Raw genomic sequence first — 24404 nt, 5'->3', positions numbered from 1 at the left:
AAGATCTATATTGTCAGCAGAGTCTGCTCCTTGCAATATAGTTCATTGTTTCCCAAAGTATTTAAAATTCTTTTTCAAAAGAGACATTAAGTATCAGTGAAGGATGGAAATGCTAATACATCAATGTAAATAAATAATAGTTATTTAAAAATCTAGAGTGCATGTTGCTGTGGCAAATAGCATAGTTTATTATAATAAAACTAGGAATTGGATATGTGCTTAAGAAAATAATTTGATTATTAGGTTGAATACATACTGTACCAGGTCGTGGATAAGGAATTCTTCCATCATACTGCACCCAACGGTGGTCTGCACTTTCCTTATGAGCATATGGACCATTAAAAACTGCTCTGATGTCAGCCATGCTATACACACAAACAGCAGAACCTTTGAAGATGGAGCTGAAAGAAAGCAACACGATTTAATCATTCACAGATTCATTCAATCACATTTAATGAGCACTTACTATAACCAGGTGCTGTGGAAAAAATTTACTTAGCACATCTGTCTGATAAGTGCTGCAGACAAAATGTGCTTATGTCTTCACATTGTTTATAACCAAGCAATTCTATTATGAATAAAGTGTGATAATAGCTACATTACTGGTAATTATATTTAACTAAGTGGCACACAGATGGGAACCCAGTATAGGGCTGCCAGTTAAGTTTTTGGGGAGGAGGTTTCCTGTAAATTGATACCTGATAAATAGCAATTATCTAGAAAAGCTGGAAGATAGGAATATGCAGAAAAGAATATTATATTTATCCACATTCTTCAGTTTTATTTGAAGTTATTATAACATAATGCTTTTCAAAGAGTTTATAAAAGTTACATTGCCTACTTTTTCAAAATGGAATCATTTAGATATATGAATAATCATCTTTTTCATCTGTTTTCTTAAAGTGAATGAATGTTCATGAATATTGGCTGTTAAATAATTTATTCATATGATTTTTATTAAACTGATTTTAAAATGTTGAAACAATCTTTTTTCTTTTTGCTCCTTCTTGAATTCATGAGCTTATATTTTACAGTAACTTATCTGACACTTAAAGTTATAGTTACACAGTATTTGAGGAAGTATTAAGAGACAAAAAAGCTCCACAGGAATTTTACAAATTTTTTCAAACTAATGATAAAAATTGTTAACATTTATCAGATTTTTTTTATTTCTGGAAATTAAAAAGATATTTTGAGTCTAAAACTTTTGGTGATTCCTGTTCTTAAAAACAAGATCACTCTTTATGATCTAAGAGACATACTATTAATATCTCAGCATTACACATTATGAATTAATGACTCTCTAGCATGAGTAACTCAATTATTAATATTGTTGGAATGACATTAATGGGAAACATTGAGAGGTAATGGTAAACAGGCAAGTGGGAGAAAACTAGCTGCTAAGAAGAGAGGTGAAATTCTCATAAAATCACATAATCTGCCTATGACATTTTAAAGGGATGGTACATCACGCTTAATGGCATTGCCATCATGGCAGGTTAATTATGGCTTCTCACTGAACGAAGGACGTGATGTGCATTCCGACATTACCTCAGTCTTCAGGACGGCATTAAAAATAAAACAATAAAGTACGCCAAGAACAAAGAGCTAACTTGTAACTTCACACTCTGGGTGGGCAGAAACTTAATAGGAGAAAAAAATGAACTATCTTGGGGCTACATTTTCCTGGCACATATCAGTGCCTTGTGTGTGGAACACACAGTGACTTCAAAGAAAGTTCTGTGATTGGAAAGATGCCAAGAGAACTAGAGCTGAGATACTTAACTTGACTAACTACAGGCACTTCTTGCACCTTTTTTACATTCAGATATAAATTAACAGAAAAATGGAGTTCAAAATAGCAGCTTCTTAGAGTATCTTCTTCATTCTTATATTTAACATTCACATTCTATATCTTATAATTAATGAGATAGTATTTTGTGTTCTGATATATTCTGAACCTATAGTGCATTTCAGCTTATGAATAAAGTATTGTGAACTAAATGAGGGTCATGTGGCAGAAAAAAATTGAACCATAATTTGCATATAAAATAGTTCAAGAATTTATTCAAAAGGAGACAAGAAGACCAGTTCTTCAATACCAATATCAACACCTTCAATTCCTCCAATACTAATATCTATATACATTGATAAAGATTGATAGCAGAGCTATCAAAAAAGTGAAAAGTATTTCCAAGAATGTAGGCAGCCATATGTAACAGGAGTAAGAATGTGCTTTGAATATAGTCAAGTGTAAGTTAATGAGCAAAATAAAATTGAGGCAACAGGGCTCAAATATTCTTTGAGAAAGCTTCATAGATGCTAGTACAATTATTAAGAAAGTCAGAGAGCCGCAATGATAGGTACAGGACAGCATTACGCAGAAAGAAGACAAGAATACAGGGGTAAAAACTAGGAAAACATCTTCACTTCTAGTCCCATCTTTAAGAAACACTAACTGAAAAAGTAAAATGAAAAAATGTGTATGATATGCTACTACAAAGGCAGGAACAACAAGATCATACATCTATATTGGCTTACATACATATAAAATTCACTAGAAGGATTAAAAGCATTTTGTTGAACATACCTGGTTGTGGTAAAGACTCCGTATACTACTGGATTTCTTTCATCTCTTGTAGGGAGTAAATAAATATCTTCTATTAAGGGGGAAAAATAATTATTTACTATATTTTTATTTTTCAGTATAACAAGCTTGATTCTTCTTTAATAATACAATATTTCTGAAACTCTCAATGGTATATAAAATTAAGATAACAGAGTCACTATATTATTCCTTAAGAAATTAAGGGTAAAAGATTGTTTTTTCTCACTAGCTATGTGACACTGAGTTGGGCATTTAACCTCTTAGATATTTACTTAATCACTTATAAATGAGATGATTTGACTGATAATCTCTATGGCTGTTTCCATTTACAAATTTTGTATTTTATACAAAATAGAAACCAGAAAAATATGTAATCATTTTTACTCTCCAGTGTAAAAAAGTCTTGTCCTGTAATTGGGCCAATTTATTAATATTTCAATTGGTAACAATATGAAAATAGTTGCACCTGTAATTAGTACAGAATTGATAGTAAATTAAATATAAATAATATTCTTCAAAAGATTATTTAAGATGTGAGTGTGATTATATACAACATGAGAGGTCATGCACAAATACTGAATATATACTTTAATAGTGTAAAGCATAATACTGATGAAATCATCAGTGATAGAGATAATCATTTTTACATTGCATGGCAAAACCAAAAACAAGTTCAGGAAGATAAAAGTTAATGACTATAACTTTATATACAACCAAAAAAATACTTTTTTTTAACTTGGGAGGAGCTTTTAGAGGGGCGAAGAAGATAAATGAAATAGAAGAACCTGTTTATTGCTTCTCTGAGTACGCTTTTCCTTAACAAGTTAGGGAGACAGAGTTCACCACATCTCCCGTACTCTCCAGCAGAGGGCATCGCGGAATAAAGAACCCAAGTTCTTTCTACCTATAGACGGTGCTTCCTACGAAAATGAAAGACTGCATGGAGAATGTATGAACTTTGTAGTCCCAGAGCTCATGTCTTTCTGTCTCTTGCTGTAGCTTTGTTTCCTTCACTTACTTTGAGAACAATTAACAATTAGAGGAATTACTTCGTTATAATGTATGCCCAGACCTAGAGCACCTCCTTGTGCTTTGTGTGTGCAAATTTTAGTAAGAACCACTCCTACACTCTTATGTGCTGGGCTACATATAATCAGGCATTTGGTGCTAAAATAAAATTCATGCGGAATTACTTAATTATGTATTAAGACTTTTCCAAGAAAGAAGGAACATGTGACTTACGAAGCTCATCAAAATAAGTATCTGCCCCATCACTTCCAGGAATTGAGCAAATCAATCTGGCCTTAAGAAAAGTCGTCCATTTGTTTATAAGGCTGCGTTGTCCCCCTACGTCATTCTGAAAAATGGGAAAAGGAATGAAGATTTACCAACATGATTCTATCACCAACAAAAACTGGTGGCTATCACAGGTAGTGTCTTATCAATGTCAGTGTTTAGAACGACACACAACCTAGATATTTAGTCCTTGCCCTTTAAAATAAGGGAAAAGGCAGTTTTGTTCCTCAACCTTAAATGCTTTTCTCATGGTTACATGGATGCAATTCAAGTAGTTTTGCTCTACTGAATGAGTAAATGCATGCAAGACTACAGAAAATAAGGCAGGCTTGGAATCAAATCTCATCTCTGCCAATTATTTTGCTCCATGACCTACAAAAGACTATTTAATTTTCTAAGATTCTGTTTTCTCATTGATAAAATATGGTCAATGCCTTGAAACATGATTAGCTAATGTCTTAAAATATGATTAATTTTTTAAAATTGTTATTATTATTTTTTTTTAAGAGATGGAGTCTTGCTATGTTGCCTGGCCTGGAGTGCAGTGGCTATTCACAGGTGCAATAATTGCACACTACAGCCTTGAACTCCTGGCTTCAAGTTATCCTCCCAAGTAGCTGAGACTAAAGGCACATGCCGCAATGCCTAGCTGAAATATGGCTAGTTTGATGATTAATGGAAAAATTGTGTAAAGTGCTTAGCATAGTGCCAAGAAACTTGAGTTCAATAAGTGCTAGTACTGACTTGTATGTTATTTATAGGATTAAAAACAATATTTGCATCCTTTAGAAGTATGTCTGTAATAGAGGCTTAAAAATGGTCTTTTCCAAATTTAGTGTCCTACTAATTAAACATCAAGGCAACATAAACATATATATAACATACATATAAAAACAATCCTTTTAAAATATTAATCTATATTTTCTATACTTTATTTTTACTCTGAGATATTTTATTAAAAATGTCCTTTAGATATTTAGCAAAACATAAACATTTAAATCAATTATTATCAATTATCAACTATTCACTCGTTCAACATAAAAAGATATATTTCTTATTTTTAAATTAATATATCCATGTGAACACTGAATAATCACAGTTTTTCATTTATTGGACTCAACTAGCTCTGCTCTGCTTTTAATAAATAAAATGAGACTGATTAATAGAACAAACATATTAAGTACTTAATTTTGACTTTCAAAAATTACTTTTGGAGCCATGTTTTCCATTAATCTATTTACACTGAAGTATAAATGATATGAAACTTTTCATCCTTCAATCATTCCATGTTCTATAAAGTTAGTGAAAAGTTAACTGTTAAGTTTCAAGTCTGAGTTTCTAGGAACTATCTTCTCTGTGCTTCTTTTATCTCTGAAATTAAACTAAGTTAGAGAAAAGCATCTAAATGACTACAACAAATAAGAGAATTCAAAGGCATATAAATACTTACTATTCTTGAAAAAAGGGGGAAGGAAAGAGAGAAGGGAGACTGGAGACCACAGGACTTTTTTTTTTTTTTTTTTTTTTTATAGCCCTAGCACCTAACACAAAGGGTGTATCTATTGTATGTGACACCCAGAGTGAATCGTTTTTTATATTCCCTTCCACTACACCACAGAATAATTTTCAGTAACAGCTCTGTAAAAATTAGCAATCATTATTATATTCTTGATTTGTTCTTTAGGTTTAAAACAAATAACAATTCAAAAAGAAGAATAATTCTGAAGTTTAAAAGCATTAAAATTCAATAAAATATTTCATGTATGAACTAAAAAATTGGCACTTGAATGAACAAAGTATCATACCTGACAGTTTGCACTATATCTCACTGTTTTAAATTTTAAATTATTTCAAATTATTATGAACTTACTCTTAGACTATGTGTGTAGCTGTGTTTATGTGTGCTGGGGGCTGACTATACATATACATGTCCATATATACATATATGTGATAGAAACACAATAGGAACCACAGCAATCATTTAGAACCTGGACCAACAAGACTCTGCCAGCAGTAGCATTTTGTCACTGATACAATTTAGAATTGCTGACACACGGCAATAATAAAAAGCATAACTTTTAGTTGGTTTTCTAATAATTTTTAATTCTCATGAGAAAATGTACTCCCTAACTCCCTTCACTCAACCTACTCCAGTGACAATAAATGTCCATTTTCCAGATACGTCACTAACACCCTGCCTATCAGGCATTTAATAAATACATGTTTAATAGTCAATAATAGCTAAAAATAAAAGATAAAATTAATAAAAGTCTTCAGAAAGCCCAAGAGTTTGAATCTCCTCTGAAATTCTTTGTAGTGGGAAAATGAGGAAAAGCTTCACTGAAGAGTTAGATTTCATACTGAGTCTTTACAATGATAGCTGGGGTCACACTACATATTCAGAGATTGGTTAAGAAAATAGTCTAGGTTCTAGAAACTAGAGGAAAAGGACAATGGTGGAACAATACAGAACATGTAGGGAGAACCAAGACAAATTGGGTTTAGATGAAGACTGGGATCAATTAAAATGGTGGAAGAAAATATTATAAAGTAAATTGGGATAAGATCAAGGAAGGCTTTAATGTCAAGCCAAAGTGTCTGTATGTTATTAAGTACACAGTGAAGAACTACTAAAGATTTAGTAGTTGGCAAAGAAATGAAATATCAGAGTTCTCTTTTGAAAAAAGTACATAATATATTCTGTATAATGACCCTCTTATAACAAGGATGTCGGTAATTGCTTTTTTTTTTTTTTTTTTTTGAGACACAGTCCAGCTCTGTCACCCTGGGTACAGTGAGGTGACATTATCACAGTTCACTGAAATCTCAAACTCCTGGGCTCAAGTGAACCTTTTGCCTCAGCCTCCTGAGTAGCTGAGACTACAGGTGCGTGCAATGATGCCCAGCTAATTTTTCTGTTTAGTAGAGTTGGGGTCTTGCTCTTGCTCAGACTGGTCTCGAACTCAGCTCAAATGATGTTTCTGCCTCGGCCTCCCAGAGTGCCAGGATTATAGGCGTGAGCCACCGTGCCAGACCTATAATTGCTCTTAATTTTATATTTTGCATATTAGTAGCATTGCTCAAAAATAAAAATATTTCAGCCAGCTGTTGGATAATTTCAGATGTTTGCAGATGTGAAAGCATGTTTATCTACATATGACTTATTTTTAAAGATAATATCCTCAGAAAATTTTATAAATAGAAATCTAGATGTTATTAAAAAATATTGATGTTTCCTCCTAATGTTAAAATGAATTCTGTGTTCAGGTACAGTAGAGTTCCAGTGAGAAAATGTGCATCTAGAATTAGAAGAAAATAAGAGATTTTTTAATAAATTTGAAATATATAAGCTATTTCCTCACCTTCCTCATGACCCTTGATTTATATCTTTTTAAAGGCATGTATCCAGCCTTTCTCTATTTCTTAGCAGGTCTCTATTTGTACTAGGAAGAGCCTTAGTAAATTTTCTTTTATTTTAATGATTCTTCTTGTATATTTATGGTATTTATTATATTTCCCTTGCCTATATTTGTATATTTTTTAGAGGGTTGGCAATGAACACTAAAAATAGCGTTGATTCAAGATATATAAAGAAATACATCAGTGATCATGAATATAATGTCCGGGACTATATTTGGTTTACTGTTTTCCTCTTATCACTGAATAGGTGCTCAAATTATTTTGCTAAATAAATAAATATATATTTAGAATATTTACTTAAGGACATTTGTTTAACAAGTATATATAACAATACTTCATCATAAAAATGAGCAATCACATTCTCTTCTAAACATTCTATTATATAAAAGTGACAATAAATGTCCATTTTCAAACATTTCTCCTCTTTCTATTTGCAAATATCGCCCATATTTAAATGTAACCATGAAAAAATTCTATTTTACTAGCTCCAGATTTGTTGGATGGGAATAGGATTTATACTGTACCTACATTCTTTTTACTCTGACAAAGTAGAAATTGCAATTTTTTGAACAAAATAAACTTTAGGTGTTCTTGCCTACCTCTCCAGCAGCCTTTCCCAACCCCTCAAGGAATAAAAAGATGAAAACAAAGCAAAAAAATCCAGGTCAAAGATGAAAGCCACCTGCTGTCAGCAGGGAAACAAGTATAGTTTCTGGGATAATAGCTCTCAAGAATGGATTATAAGCATTTCATGACTGGATAGTAACTCTTACAGACATCCAGAAGCATGACCTGTGATAGCAAAGTTCAATTTACAAGGAGTTGTATTTCTCCTGTAGGGAAGTGTCAGTTGGGCTGACTTTGTTGACCAGCTCTCAATCTCTGGATTTGTTTGCAAATCCACACAATCCCCTCTAAGAGCTTTAAGCCCAGAAGAGAGCTGAAAGGGAGGTAACCACTTTTGTACTAAATTGTCACCTCCTTGCTTATTTTTGTGAAGTTCTAAAGAATACAACCGTCTCACCAACACAATAGATTTATTATTGAGATGTCAAAATCAGCAGCTCTTGGTCACCAGTCACTTCTATGTGTCTCTACACTATTTATCATAGACTCTTTGTGGTTAGGTTGCCAAAAGCCTTGACACCCTCTACATAAAGATGCAGATGAAAGTAACAAAGAAATTAAATATAAACAAGCCTGATCACATGTGTTCAATTTGGGTGGTGAGTACTGAGGGTGCCTGTTTTCTTTTTCTCTGTAGCTTTTTACACGTTTGCAATATTTCTTAATTTTAAAGTGATGAATAAAAAGAGAAAAAAGTAAAGACAAAACAAAACACAATTTGCAATCCTTCAACGGCATTAAAATATAGTACCTCCGAGTCATTTGATAGGGCAATAGCTGCAAGTTATGAATTACTATGATTTCCTAATCACAGTCTCTACTAATAAGTAGATCAGTTATGCGGCAGGCTAATAGTATTACATTTTCCTCCTACTGTCCCAGTAAACTCAAGCCCTTATAAATCTTACATAGACATGGAGAGTAGCTAGAAGCTGTCACACATGAACTTTTATTGAGTGCGTCTTTTGACCTTTGGGTCACTATGCTGGGTCTTCTGTTAAACATGATTTTATCTGTATATACCGTTCTCTTTAATGATCTCTCAGTACTTTATAAATATTGTCATTTTCACCTATATATTGGAAAACAGAAGCTCTTGGAAAATGCAATAATTGACTTTCAGCACCTATGCTCTTAAATGCAGAACATTTTCTAAAATCAGTGAAGTCTCTAAGACATTTGAAAACATGTTCTACTCTATTAAAATACTGATGTGCATTGAGAGATGTGTAACTAGATTAATGAGTTTAAGTTGAAAGACATCAGGCGTTTCAAAGTAATAGCCACTGGAAAATGACACACCATAAAAACTTTAAAAAAAGTTTGATGCTGGAGTTAGAGGTTATAAATTCCTTTTTGCTTAAAATTTAGTTCTTTTGCCCAATGCTGTTCTTCTCCATCTTTATGCAGACAAGGGAATAGAATTCTCTGAAACACTTTGAAAACCATAATCTATGTATCTTTTGTGTGTCCCCTCCTCCTCAGTTCTACCCATTAACAACATTTACTCTCAGAGATTTTAGCTTGAATTAACAACACCCACCTTCTTTTGAAGTGTGATATAAATACTAAAGTATTGTAAATCAATAAAAATCTTATTCTATCACTGAAACTGTCACATTGAGACAAACACACAGACATTCTATTGACCATTTTTACAAATTTAACAAAAAAGATTAAGGAAATTTAGTACTTTTGTGTTTTAGATTTAATGTCTGTTTATTTCAATACAAACATTCATATTCATTGTCTGATTATCCATTTATAATAAGTCTCACAGTAATTATACAATCTTCTCTCTGTGCTGCCTCAATCTTCACTGAGTTATTTTTAGGGACAGATTTTAGAATGTTTCTTTGAAAACTTAAAACAAAAGATCTGCCTGAGGCTCCGTAAATAGATAATAACGATAAGGATAATGCAAACTTAGGGTGGCCTATTTGCAAGCTTGAAACTATAATCATGATGTCCTAGAAACAAGAAGTGTTAACCTGGAATAAGATGCCAAGAGCCTCATTAGAAGGGTACACTATATATATTAAAATATGTCATTACACTGCAAGGAAGAGCTTAAATGAAAATATTTCAATACATTAAATGAACAATGGAAGATAGTGAAGTTGTGCAGACTAAATCAAATGAGCAAATTATGTTGTACTTTCCTTTTCCGCCCATGAGTCTTCTTTTGCAATAGTTGCAACACTGTAACTATGTTTCACATAACTGGTTCATTGGGATAAAAGCAAAGAGTTCTAACCATTAAAAAATAAAAGGAAAAAAAAGGAAAGAAAATAATAATAATATTAATCAGGAAGAAAATGGCTATGAATTGTTTAAGTCTTCACATAACCATATTTGGCACTCAACTCAGGTTAAGTAAGTTGTAGAAATAACTATGTAACGTATAGAAACATTTAACATGTAGAAAAAAAATATCTCTTCACTTATTTCCTTGAGAAACTGAAGTTATAGTAAGCAGTTTTTTTTTTTAAATAAAAGAACTTTATAGGCACCTTTTCTCTTACCAGAATAAGATCTACTGGCACTTGCTTTTCACTGTTTTCAGAGGTTTTAATGCCTTTCTTTTATACTTAGGAATCCAAAACAAATTTTAGACAACTTGACAACCAAGAACATAGAGTCTTTTACTTCACCTATTAATAATCTTGAGATACCTTAGTAGCAGAGGAATCCAAAATATACAAATGCAACCATCTAAGACAAAGGGGAGAAGAGAAAAAAATGAAAAAACAGCAAACCTTTATGACAGGTATTGAACACACTAGCTTTTAAGGGAAAAATGCTATAGAGATTTTCAAGGCAAAAAAAAAAAATTTCTCAAAAAAAAGTAGTGTTTAGAGACAACTGTTTGTGATTTGCCATTGGGGAACGACAAAGCAAATAGAAATGGAGAACATGTTTTTCTAACTACTTCAAACACTTATAAAGATTATTAGAAATGCAGGACTTGGGTACTACACTATGCTGAAGAGCTTGGTTTCTAAGATTTAGCACATTAAATTAGGTAAATCTTGGCAAGTTAAGCAGTCTTTTTCAGGTAGAAATCAGAGTTCATTAAATTAAAAAAAGAAAAAAAGGCTACAGCAAACAGTATAAATCCCTTCCTAGGAATTTCTCTGACAGGAAAACAGATGGAAGTGAAGCAAGAGCACATCTGTAACTTGTGGGCACTAAATCTCTCATTTAGGCTGTAAGTGACATGCTGAAAGTAAGCACAAAAACCACAGCTCAACAGAGATCAATAAATAAGGAAAGTGTCATCAGCCTAAAAACACAAATCTTCAAAGGCAGTAATTGTCCAAATAGGACCATATATCAAAATAGACAATGCAAGTGGAATCGAAGCAAAGGGCTATTAATGAGACCCCCAGGCAAGTTATGTGAAAGGGCCATCCAAACTGAATTCCTGGCAAGGACAAAAGGAAATACTGCAAACAAAAAAGGGAACTGGCATTAACCTACAGCTGGAATCTGGAGTGGGCTAGCATAAGTAAGCTAATGGACAACTCTTCCAAAAATGAATAGAATCCCAAAGTAATGCAAAACACCCTTGAGGTGAAAAATTGCAAGCAAGCCTCACTGAAGGGACTGGTATTTCCATACATTAACTTAAAAGGTGGGTCTTGAAGGGAAACACACACACACACACACACACACACACACTGGGTAATAAACATCACACAGACATAAATAATGGTATCTTGAAGGTATTATACTAATTTGCAAAGTAAATAGACACAAATCTTTTCAGAGGGTTTATTTCACGCTGTTTCACTTTTTCATTCAGTCAGCATTTAATACCTTACCATAAAGATCTGTGTAATTTACCATCTATGAGATCAGTTCTCCAGAGTGCAAGCTGCACCATTTAGTGCTTCAAAATACTGACTGTTCCACAGAATCAAACAATTATAGAGCTCAGCAAGGACTTTAGAAATCAATCAAGGCTAAGCACCTTATAGAGAGGACTAATTAGTTTGACTAGAATATATTAATAATGACACTACTAAAAATAATTTGTTAGGAAATGTGTTCTACCATGTTCAATGATAAACATACTGAGTTTGAAAGATATTCTTTGAATGAAGGTACTTATTCTCAGGCTGTCATTGACCAATATTGCCATGTAAAACTATTAAGTTAATATCTTTACTTTGTAGGTTTCTCCCCATCCATACTTCTTGGTCAAAATTTGTATTGCTGAAATTGTTCACAAATTTTTCACTAAATATTGGCTCCAAATTATTTTGACTATGTTCACAAATAAGATCCATCTGCAAAGTACAAATATTCCAAAAAATGAAGATAAAATAATAACAGTAATTTCAGCCTTTAAAACTAATAAAATGCCATCTCTTCCCAATAAGCTTTGGTAACTAACCTGTCCCTAATGGCCACTACACACATACTGCCACCCTCACCAACGACAACTTCTTCCACTCCTAAGCAGAGTAAGTTTATCTGGCTTCAAAAACGTGTATGTATGATGTGTGTGTGTGTGTGTGTGTGTGTGCACGTGCATGTGTGTGTGCGACTGTCGGCATTTGAATCACTGTAGTATGACCAGGTATTTATATGATTTTCATATCAATCTTTTATAAAAGATTGTTACATGTTTGAAAACAGAAATCCGTCTAAGTCACTCTTGTTTTCAGTACTCTTCTCCATATCCATCACATCCAAATGCATCTCATTTAAGCCTTACATTTTCTTGGTAAAACTGTCATGGAAGAGATGGGTGCCCTCATTTGTTTTGCTAGGTTAAGAAACTGAGATAGTAAAAAGCGGAACAAGATCTAAGCCTAGATTTGATTTTAAGTTGAATGTTCGTATTATTCAGTCGAAAGTCATTAATGATACCCATACTGCCAAATCTAATGCCTGGTTTTTAGTTTTACCTGACCTCTTTTTGGTGTGTGGCATCATTGACAACTGTTTTCTTCTGGAAGCAGTCTTTTTCCTTGACTTGTGACAACTTACTTGTCCAGTTCTCCACCTAGCTATCCAAGCATTTCCTATCAATTGCTTTTGCAGACACTTTGCTCTTTCTTAAATGTCATTGTCACTCAGGGCTCTGTCTTTGTCCTTTGATCTTGTACTAAAAATCTTCCTGAGTATTATTATCAGTCACTACCATGCCTTCAAGAACCACCAGTACACTTGTGATTTCAAAATTCATGAGTCTAGACACTACTGAGCCTCAGGTTCATATTTCCAAATGGCTATAATGCCAGCATATCTCAGAGCCACATCATGTTCAACATGTCCAAATATAAAATCTGTGCTTGTAAACTTTTTTTGGTGTTTCTTGTCTCATATCATAATGTATCTCTTTGTGCATTTTCCTGATCCATGCTTTATCTTCTATAAATAACAATTACCAAGAATATAAGAGTACTTGTCTATAGGGTAAGTATCAAAGTCTCTATGGTAGGAGCCAGATAGAATTAAAATGCATTAAAAATTCAGTTCCTGTCCTCATCATCGCATTTCGAATCTAATAGCCACGTGGCTACAATGTTGGATAGTGCAGATATAGCACATTACCCTCATCACAGAAAGTTTTACTGTACACACTATGTACACTAAGCAATTAATAAGAAAGTGGTAATAAATTAAGGATCTTTTAGAAATCTACACATAGATTGTATCTGAAATATCTCTTAAATTTACCCTTATCTCTTCATACTTATTGTCTGTAGGGGACAACCTAACAGGTCTCCCAGTCACAAATATTTCTCCATCCAGATACATTCTCAAAATTGTTGCTAAATATAGCAACCTATCTTGTCATTTCTCTGCCTAAAACATTTTATAACTTCTCATTGCCTAAGGGATGGAGTTCACACTGGCTAACATGAAAACAAGACTCTTATCATCCAACTTTCACTCTAATCTCAAAAGACATTGCTCCCTATACACACCCATGAATTCCAGTTAAAACAAGATTTTGCTGTGCTATAAACAAAATATATCCTGTCACAATGCTGCCTGAAATGCCTGCCCTCCATTCCTTTACTTAATGTAGTCTTGTTCCTCCCACAGGACTCAATTCAAGTACCACTTCCTTTGTATAATGTTTCTGAGCTTCACTGCTTAGAGTTCTCAGCTCCTGCCTCTATCACATTGTATTGTAATTATTTGTATATGTCCGTTACCCTCACCATACTGTGAGTTTTTAAGGAAAAGAGACAGTGGTGTATTATAATACCTACACTAATTTTCTAATGTAGTACATTTTGCACAAAATTATTGTATATTTTGTTGCTGTTGTGGAAGTGATGAAATAATAAAATAATGAATGAATGGTTTACAAAATTGAAAAAAAATCACTCTAGTTCTGTAAACAATCTTTTAGTCATTTTTGTGTAATGTCTGCCTATTACCAAAACCTCCCCACCAATCACTATATCTTACTTAGTCTAATAGTAATAACTTAGGTCAATAAAACTATTTTGACAGGTCAATAAAACCATTTTTTTTGTTAGCAGCTGAAGAGGTGGGGAGCACTTAAATTATCAACATTTTTTTTTTATTGTGCCAAAGTATTTAGTTAAAAATGCAAACAATAAACAATAATAACCAGAAGAAAAACAAAACCTGAATGTTTCCAAGTATGTTCTGTGGGAATATGCTGGTGGGACAAATAGTAGGACTCTCCTGTTAATAATATACCTTGTAAACTCAGTATAGTATACACAGTTTACTCTTAATTCTCTCTAGCATATCTCTTCTTTTTTAGATCTTTGTATCTATTGAACTCAACTTTGTTTCATAGCCTAGACAGGCATTCTGCTATTATTTGTCAAAAACAGAAAAACTATATTATAATGACAATGGGAGAGAAGAAACAATAGAAAGGAATAATAAGTTCCAAATAATGTCAAAAGTGCCTTTTTATATGAAAATAATATATAATAGCAACAATGATGCTAACTTTTTTTATTATTAAACTTGTTACTGTTTTGCAGGTCATATCAACATTTTCAAAAAAGATTTTGAATCATTTTAATGTTGTCAGTAAAATCTCCACTTGAATATACTCACTTTTTGCCACAATTTAATTTTAAATTATTAAGTAAAAGTTAGAAACATGGGCAGTATGTAATTAAGAAATTGCAAAGAAAACATTTTGAAGAAAATATTGTGAACATTTGACTAATGGATCATATGTATAGTGAGAAATTCTGAAGATGGTGCTTACTTAAGAGTGATTAAGTAAAGAGATAAACTAATGAGTGAAGAACTGCTATTTTTTAAAGTAAATTCATCCATCACATGTCCTTATTTGATCTCACAATTTGTTAGCTTTTTAACCAAGAACAATAGCCTGACAAAATCTTGCTGTGTGGTCTCAGAGGTTTTTTTGTGGTAGGAAGACTCATTTACTACAGTTATCTCTGCCTTTTCAGTTCTATAGGCGTTTGTTCATAATATAAATAAAATACTTCATGGCTGATGCTTAGAGGATAGAGTATACTTTTAATATAGAGATTTATAAATGGGATAACTAAATTTTTCTTTAATACATTTCTCCACCTCTAAGATTAACTTTCAGTATATTTATACTAGCATAAAACATTACTTTGTTATAAATGAATTTCTATCATATGGATTAGATCTGTCAAGAAATAAGCATTGAACTGACTCACAATACACACATATGTTCTATATGTTCATCAGAAAGCAACTCTTGAAATATGTTTAATTGATTGTAAATCCCTTATGACATATTTAACGTAGCTCATTTATACAAATAATGTCAACCCACAGCACAGTTTTTCAGGGTCAAGATACTGTTGCTATAAGCCATGCTTCAATACACTAACACACTGCAACTATTCCAAGCAACCGCCATTCATCTCTGGGCAAGAGGCTTCAAGAGAAATTACTGTGGATTCTTAGACTCTGAAAGAATGAGGATGCTTTGTAGAGAGTCTGTCCCCTGGGGGTGAGGGGATCAGTGGGAGACAGCATTATTGGCTAGGACACTAGGTAAAGAATGATCTGGGCTCACAAGTTGGCCTCATTCAAAAGCCATGTTTTCATTAGCACTTTTAAGTGCAATGATGGTTTATATTTCTGTCCCTGGAAGTGTTCAGAAGCCCGAGGGTACATATTGAAACAAAAAGTGATAGGCTCAGATGGAAGAAAATGAAAAGTTTGTGAAAGACCAAAGAAATCTTCCCGCTGAGAGTATTTATTAACTTAACAGCTCTTCCACTTATGAACCAAGTTGATGCTGAAGATGTCTGTCTATTTAAAAACAGTTATTTCAGTGGAGACAAAACCAAGCAGAAAAATAATATACTGAAGTCAATAGTATGATTCTGTTAGCACCACTATTCTATAAAGCTTGTATTCAATCAAATGAGAGCTTTGATGCCACAAAATGGAAGCACCTCATGCGTTTCTGTGTTTACTTGTAACACACAAAATGGCAATATTAAAAACTAATTGCAGTGTTTTTCAAAATAAATGTTTTGCATTTTGGTTATTTGTTTTTTCCTCTTTACCCCATTTTCTCTCATATCCTAATCTAGATAAATGGTCTAAAAATTATTTAATATGCTAATGATTTAACCATATTTTCATCTTATACATATAAAGATATATAATTTTACATGTGTGATGTGTGTTGATAATAATACAGAATATAATTCTGTTAGTGTTTACATTACTCTACTGATTATGTTATTTTCAATTTTAAAATGAGATTATTTAACATTGTATAAACACATTTTAACATCTAGGGATCAGGACAATGCAGCAATTTTACTGGGAATAGCAATAACTGGCAAAGGGATAGCTTTTCAATGCAAGTAATAAACTGCCAAAGAGGTGTAACTCACACCAGAGCAACAGTTCAGGCACTGGAAAAATAAATTGTAATGTCTGAAAAAATGTGATTTTTTTTACTTTTGGTTCCCCAAAATTACACAAGCAGGATAGTATGAATGTGTCCTATCATTTATGAATAATGGACACTAACTTCAACATTACACAGTTAATTGTTTTATGCATATACATATATGCTTTAAGTGAAATACATAAATATATCTTGCCTTACAAACTCTTCCAACTCGAGAAAGGATGGTCTTATCAGAAGTACTGCCTTCTTGAGATGATTCACGAAAGAAGAAATATATTTTATCATCATCTGGATTGTAGGTGTCTGGTATGGGGAAAGTTCCAATAAATTTTGCTCCTGTTTGAAAGAAAAAAAGGAATAAAATAAGATACTGAAACAATCCAGCATAATAGTACTGGTATTTTTTGTATGTAAACAATTAGCAGCAGAATTAAAAAATGAACTATGAGTGGAATGTGGGAAATGAGATATATACACAAATAAACATGGTACAGTGTAGAAACATGTATTAGTATAAAGAGGTAATGAACAAGTTCTTTAGGAATTCCACAGAACAGGTGACACATGACTGGACTAAATTACTTGTAAGTCTGTTTAAATCTGGAGAATGTATTATTTTATATTTACCTTCTATGTGACAGAGTCACTGCTTTTTAACTACAATGTCTTTTATAAAGAGCTTAGGAAAAACTATAAACATATCCCAACTCTTGACACACTATGATGCTCTTTGCTGCATTTTGTATAATTGTCCAAGGGGAAAACAATGAAACAACCAATAGTGCTTGAGTCAACTCCAGTATAGGCTCTGGAGGCACTCTTTCTGAGTTTATATCTTGTCTCTGCCACTTATTGGAAAGGTGACTTTAGACAAATAAATTATTTATCTTTTCTATGCCTCAGTTTTCTCATGCATAATATAAGGCTACCAATGTCATCTATCCAGTAAGATAACTGAAAAGATGACCACGTGAGTTAATACATATAAAGTACATAGTATCTGGCAGTGTCTGATATGTAATGTATTCGATAAATGCAATTTATTATTAAGATGATAATGGGGATGGTAATCATTATCATTATTATGACAATAAACAGGAATATTGAGCACATCCATATACTTACAAAAGCAATATATCATTATTAAAAATGAAGTAGGTCTATATGCACTGACATGGAACGATGTCCATAATATATGTAAAGTGGAAAAGTATTTGCAAATAAAATAAATCCCTTTGCACTGCATCAATGACAGATTGATTTAGGTTGCTAACTCCTTGTTTAAAAAATATTAGGCATTTTAAGTCTTGGTTTTATATAATTGTGAATTAACCAGGGGACAGATCTGTAATTGGCTGGAGCTAGTTCAGAAATAATCTTTTAATTAAAGCAGAGAGAATAATTATTGAGGAATAAAGGAAGGACTTTATGGAGAAAACGTAAGGCACCTGGAAAGAAGCACAGAGCACTGAGTGTTTAGGAAGAAGAAACAGTAGAAAAGAGAAGACAAAATGTTTCAGAAGAAAAGAAGAATTTGGTGGGAGCTGAAAAAGAAAAATTTTGCCTTTTCTAGGGTTTTGCCTAAGGCTCTGATTGCTGTGTACCCCAGAAGTACTGAAAAATCATTGCCCTGCAAATCTACAGCAATTGGTCAATGACCCAATAAAGAAAGCTCCACAATAGCCTTCTTCAACAGACAAAAGTTAACGTTGATGTCCAAGTGATAGGAGTTTCATTATTATCATCCTAGCCTCTCTGGGTCAGCCCCATGTCTCCCATCCAATCTTTTCTCTGCTTTAATGAGAAGCCTTGAAAGGAAAAGAGAGGAAGGAAATATCCACACAAACTTCTTCTCTTTATTCTTTGTTATTTCCCTGTTCTTTTCTGGAATTAAGAATGCCAATGGACTCTTACACTTCTGATAATCTCACTTTGATGTGGCCCTAGAACATTACATGAAAATTAAATTTTACGAAATCACATAGGGTTTTTAAAATTTTCTTTTCTAATTAATCTTAAATTGGCAAGGCCCATTAACAATTCCACTCAAGGTTCCCACTCTGAGGCCCTCTTTCAAGTTGTTAATAAATCACAAAGACTTGGTTTTGATCCCTGAGCAAAATCAAAATCCTCTTTTTTGATTAATCAGAAATTAACACTTCTGATTTTTCCTTTAAATATGTTTTCTTTAAAAAAAAATCCCACAACTCTGTCGAAATAAATTTTCCTATAAATGTGGGATTAGGATTTCAGCAAATTAATGAAAATAAAAAAAAATAATTGATGTAAAAATATTTCTATATCCAAGGAACTTAGAGCAAAAAAGAAAAGCCATTAGAATTGAAGAATATAAAGATAAATATGAAATGACTCTTCACTTCAAATCAATTATACTCTGGATTAAAGAAATACTGACATGGTCAAGATGTGCCTAAGAAGGCCTAGTCTTGATGTTTCCAGTGACTTGAAAGGATATTGCAACAATGAACAGAGGAAAAACAAAAAGAAACAAACAAAAAAACCAACCTATTGTGGGCTCCCACAGACATAGGTGATTTGTACAGCATCTAAGATTAAGAGTTATTAACACAGCCTACCATTCTGTATGCAGGAAAAAGGATATGGATAGACTCCTTAATCGAAGATCAATAATACAGATGTATGCATGGACAAGGGGAGTAAGAACTGAATAATAAACAAATTCTTAAGTAATTAGAATGGGGCAAAAAGGGATAAAAATGAAACTATGCAGAAATTATAGGAATATGATTGGCTTCCTTCATCTTCACAAATATGTGAGCTTAAAATGGACATTGACATGAGTAGAATTTATTGTAGCACTTAAATTTAATTTAAATAGAATTTACCCATATAGTATGATGACCCTTAAGGTGTTAATATCTTATCAGACCTACATAATGACTGAGTTGAATTCTTAACTTAAAAAAATAATAGTAACAGGGAGTGAGCCAAGAAGGCTGACTAGAGACATGGCTTGTTGGACTGTCTCAGCTGAAGGGTACAGGTTGGACTGAGGAGGTTGGAGAACAATTGCGGCTCAAGTACGGATCACAGGGAGAGAAAGCAGAGGCGTCCGGGGACCCCACCAAGAAGGGCTGCAAAGCTGAGAAAGAGGAAGAGAGAGAAGAGAGGACCGAATTCAGAGAGGCCCAGAGCCCAGTGAAAGGGTAAGGGGGGACTCCCCCCCCCATGTGGGTGACTACAATGAGCAGTTGTACACAAAAGTCTCACCACACGGGCGAGTGCCATGGGAGACCAGAGAGCCATCATTCTTATACTTAGATGCCTCTTCCTCTGGATCTCCTCCTTTCCTGGCACCATAGAAAGTAATTGTAGCTCAAGCCAGCTTGTAGCTGTGGCACCTTTGCCATGATAGCAACCACGAGGGTGCTTTATGCTTAGAAGCCTTTTCCTCTGTGGAGGGGGCATGTTCCTGGCCGAGCCTGCCACTGATAGTGAAGCTGCCGCAGTGGCGTTTTGCGGGATCTCCCACGGGCAGCTTGGACAGGTGCACAGGACCTGGTGTCCCCAGGACACAAGAGCAGTGTAGGGAAACCATGGCCCCTCTGGCCCATAACAACCACAAGAGGGCTCTGTGCTGAGAAGCCTATTACTCTGCAATGGGGTCACGTTCCCAGGCGAACCTGCCACTGAGAACAGCCGCTGCAGTGGTGTTTTGCGGGATCATCCACTGGCAGCTTGGGCAGCTGGGCAGGAGCCGGTGCCCCCAGGACATAAGGAGTGGTACAGGGAGACCATGGCCCACCATCGACACTTCTGTTCAACAGAGTGCTGGAAGTGCTAGCCAGAACAATCAGACAAGAGAAGGAGATCAACGGTATCCAAATGGGGGCAGAAGAAGTCAAACTATCACTCTTCACTAATGATATGATTTTATATCTAGAAAACACCAGAGATTCTGCCAAGGGAATTCTGGAATTGACAAATTCAGCAGTTTCAGTTTACAAAATCAATGTACACAAATCACTGGCATTCATATACGCCAACAACAGTCAAGCTGGAAATCAAATCAAAGACTCAATACCTTTCACAATAGCTACAAAGAAAAAAAAAATACCTAGGAATATATTTAACCAAGGAGGTGCAAGACCTCTACAGGGAGAACTACGAAACACTGAGGAAGGATATTGCAGATGACCTAAACAGTTGGAAAAACTTATCATGATCATGGATCAGCAGAATCAATATTGTTAAAATGTCTATATTACCCAAAGTGATCTATAGATTCAATGCAATCACCACTAAAATACCAACGTCATTTTTCTCGGATCTAGCAAAAATAGTTCTACCCTTTGAATGGAATCAAAAAGACCCCTAATAGCCAAAGCAACCTTAAGCAAAAAGAACAAATTGGGAGGCATCAATTTACCACACTTCAAGCTATACTACAAGGCTACAGTAACTAAAACAGCATGGTACTGGCACAAGAGCAGAGACATAGACCAATGGGACAGAACTGACAACCCAGATATAAAACCATTCTCGTATAGCCATCTGATCCTTGACAAGACAAACAAAAATATACACTGGGGAAAAGAATCCCTATTCAATAAATAGTACCGGGAAAATTGGATAGCCACATATAGAAGACTGAAACAGGATCTTTACCTCTCACCAATCACAAAAGTGAGTTCATGGTAGATAACAGACTCACATCTAAGACATGAAACTATAAGAATTCTAGAAGAAAATGTTGGAAAAACTGTTGTAGATATTGGCCTAGGCAAAGAATTTATAAGAAGACCCCAAAGACAATCACAGCAACAACAAAAATATATAAATGGGACTTGATTAAATTAAAAAGTCTCTGGACAGCCAGTGTAACAATCAATAGAGTGAACAGACAACCCACAGAAGGAAGAAAATATTTTCATGCTATACATCTGATAAAGGGCTAATAACCAGAATCTACAAAGAAGTCAAATCAGTAAAGAAAAAATCAAACAAACCCACAAAAATGTGGGCAAAAGACATGAACAGAAGCTTTTCCAAAGAAGATAGACTAATGGCCAGTAAATAAATGAAAAAATGCTCAAAGTCTCTAATCATCAGGAAAATGCAAATCAAAACCCCTGTGAGCTATCACCTAACTCCATTGAGAATGGCTCTTATCAAAAAAGTCCCCCAATAACAGATGCTGGTATGGATGTGGAAAGGAACACTTATACACTGTTGGTGAGACTGCAAACTAGTACAACCTCTATGGAAAATAATATGGAGATACCTCAAAGAACTAAAAGTAGACCTACCATTTGATCTACCAATTCCACTCTTGGGTATTTACACAAAGGAAAAGAAATCATTTTGTCAAAAAGACAAGTGCAGTGCAATTCACCATCGTAAAGATGTGGAATCAACCTAAGTGCCCCTCAGTACATCAGTGGATTAATAAAATGTGGTATATGTATATTATGGAGTATTACTCAACCATAAACAAAATGGTGAACTAATACCTCCTGTAACAACCTGGATGGAACTGGAGACCATCCTTCTAAGTGAAGTATCACAAGAATGGAAAAATAGATACCACTCATACTCACTATTAAGTTGGAACTAATTGATCAACACCTATGTGCACATATAGTAGTAAAACTCAATAGAAAGCAAGCAGGTGGGAGGGGGAAGAAGGGAATGGTAAATTCATACCTAATAGGTACAATGCATACTATCTTGGTGATGGTTACACTTATAACTTTTACTCAAACTGCAAAAAAGCAAATCATGTAACCGAAACGTTTGTACCCCTATAATATTCTGAAATTAAAAAAAAAAAAAAAAAAAAAAAAAAAACATAGTGGTACAAAATTTATGCACTCTTCTCTTTAAAGAGAAAGTGAGAACTCATTGATTTGGATCAGAAAGGCATCAAAGGTAAAATAAATACCAATCTGAAGGAGAGAGATGCTGATAAAGCTCTCCTCAGATAGTCAAATGGGAAAAAGGGTTACATAAGGTGATTGCTATTCACTTGTTCACAGAAACACAATTCTATTACTAAAAAAGAACAGGATGTGTAAGGTCTAAAAGGAATATAAGTAAATATGGCAATTCATTTCTATCTTGCAGAAATGCACAGGAAACCTCCTTTGGAGATGAATAACATTATCCAACTGTTGCCAGGTATTGACATTTGAAATGATCAAAAGGTAGAGTATGACATCAGTCTACATTTCTGAAATTTCATTATGACATTAATGGGAAAGTAGTATAGATGCTTTTCCAAGTGGTATTTTAACTTTCAAATTATGTATAACAAAGATGGTTTTATTGTGTTTATTTAGTCATTTTTTATTTTATTGAACTGTTTCTTAAATGTTGTTTCTTTTATAAGAACTGTAAGAAAACTGTTTTGGAGGGGAATGTTGGAGGTGTTTAAGACAAATGTCCAAATGTTCATTATATGAGGAAATCTAATTATGAAAAAATGGTATCAAATAGTACTCTATTCTGTGATTTAAATAATGAGCATACTTAAGAGTTGAAAAACAAAAATAAGTTGCAAGAATATAGAGTTTTCTTCTTGCAGATTCCATTGAGGTCCTGTCTTAGAACACTCATATTATTATTTTACGATAGAAACTCTTTCCTAACTTGCTGCCAAATTTGGCTAAAAATAGGTATCATTTAATCAGTGCAGAGTTGTTGAATTAAACAATTTAAAGTCATACTAATAGGCACCTGGGCTTTATTATAGCACATTTTTCCCTATTGGCATTTGAAACACATGCCCTAACAGAAATGGAGTTTGAAATCATGCATTTTCACAAATGAATTTCTAACATGACACCAAGACGCACTGCCAAATGAAAATGGCATAAACCCATGTGGCCCGCAGTACACACCACCTTCATTTCTCCCCATGAGCCTCTTGCCACACCAATGAGCATACCTACCCTGTGATTTAATAGATAGTGAGTTCCTAACTTCCTTGTATTTCTTCTTATAATATCTTTTTCCTATTATATTTTAAATCTTTTCCTTTCATGTGGAAGGAGAATTTACAGACAACAAAGCACCCCATGAGAAACTTCAAATGAAAACTGCCTCCATATGTTAAAAATGAAAATTTAAAACAAAAGTTCTCATCTACTCCAGGAAAGAAAACAAAAACATATGCGTGTGTCTGAGGCATTATTGTTTGTTTTCATTTTCCAAGTGGTCATACTTCTTAGTTTTATCCTAAAATTCTAACAAAAGATCAACTGTGTTTGAGTAATCACCCTAATTTGTACGTGTATTCCTATCTCTTGATATGTTCTAAGATTAAGTTGATAAAGGAAACCGTGGAACCATTTAAGTCTTCATCTAGAACTTCTTATAGTATTTCATCTTTGCAATTTTTTAACTTCCTGGTAAGGTATGTAATAGGTGGCTTAGTCTCTCAAAAAAGAAATCAGGATTCATACTTTTTTTAAGTCTCAAAACTGGATTAAGCAGTCCTTAGAGAAGTTCTGATAAGGATCCTTTCACTGTTAAATAAAGAGCTTAGCTGATCTCATTCTGGTTAATGCCAATTAG

At 33.8% G+C, this 24404-nt stretch overlaps 1 protein-coding gene across 2 annotated transcripts in view; it reads right to left on the bottom strand.

Annotated features, from left to right (window-relative positions):
* SEMA3D (semaphorin 3D) overlaps positions 1-24404 on the bottom strand; it is a 202284-nt gene that overhangs the window by 38944 nt on the left and 138936 nt on the right. For both annotated transcript variants that reach the window (XM_069461870.1, XM_069461871.1), the window contains exons 8-11: positions 17038-17180; positions 3851-3965; positions 2591-2660; positions 257-401 (exon numbers count right to left, since the gene is read on the bottom strand). In XM_069461870.1, the coding sequence (XP_069317971.1) occupies positions 257-401; positions 2591-2660; positions 3851-3965; positions 17038-17180 (473 nt within the window). The remainder of the gene's footprint in view (positions 1-256; positions 402-2590; positions 2661-3850; positions 3966-17037; positions 17181-24404) is intronic.

This window comes from Eulemur rufifrons, chromosome 29 (genome assembly GCF_041146395.1).
Source record: "Eulemur rufifrons isolate Redbay chromosome 29, OSU_ERuf_1, whole genome shotgun sequence".
NCBI classification, from domain to species: domain Eukaryota; kingdom Metazoa; phylum Chordata; class Mammalia; order Primates; family Lemuridae; genus Eulemur; species Eulemur rufifrons.
This window is presented reverse-complemented; position numbering and strand designations above follow the sequence as displayed.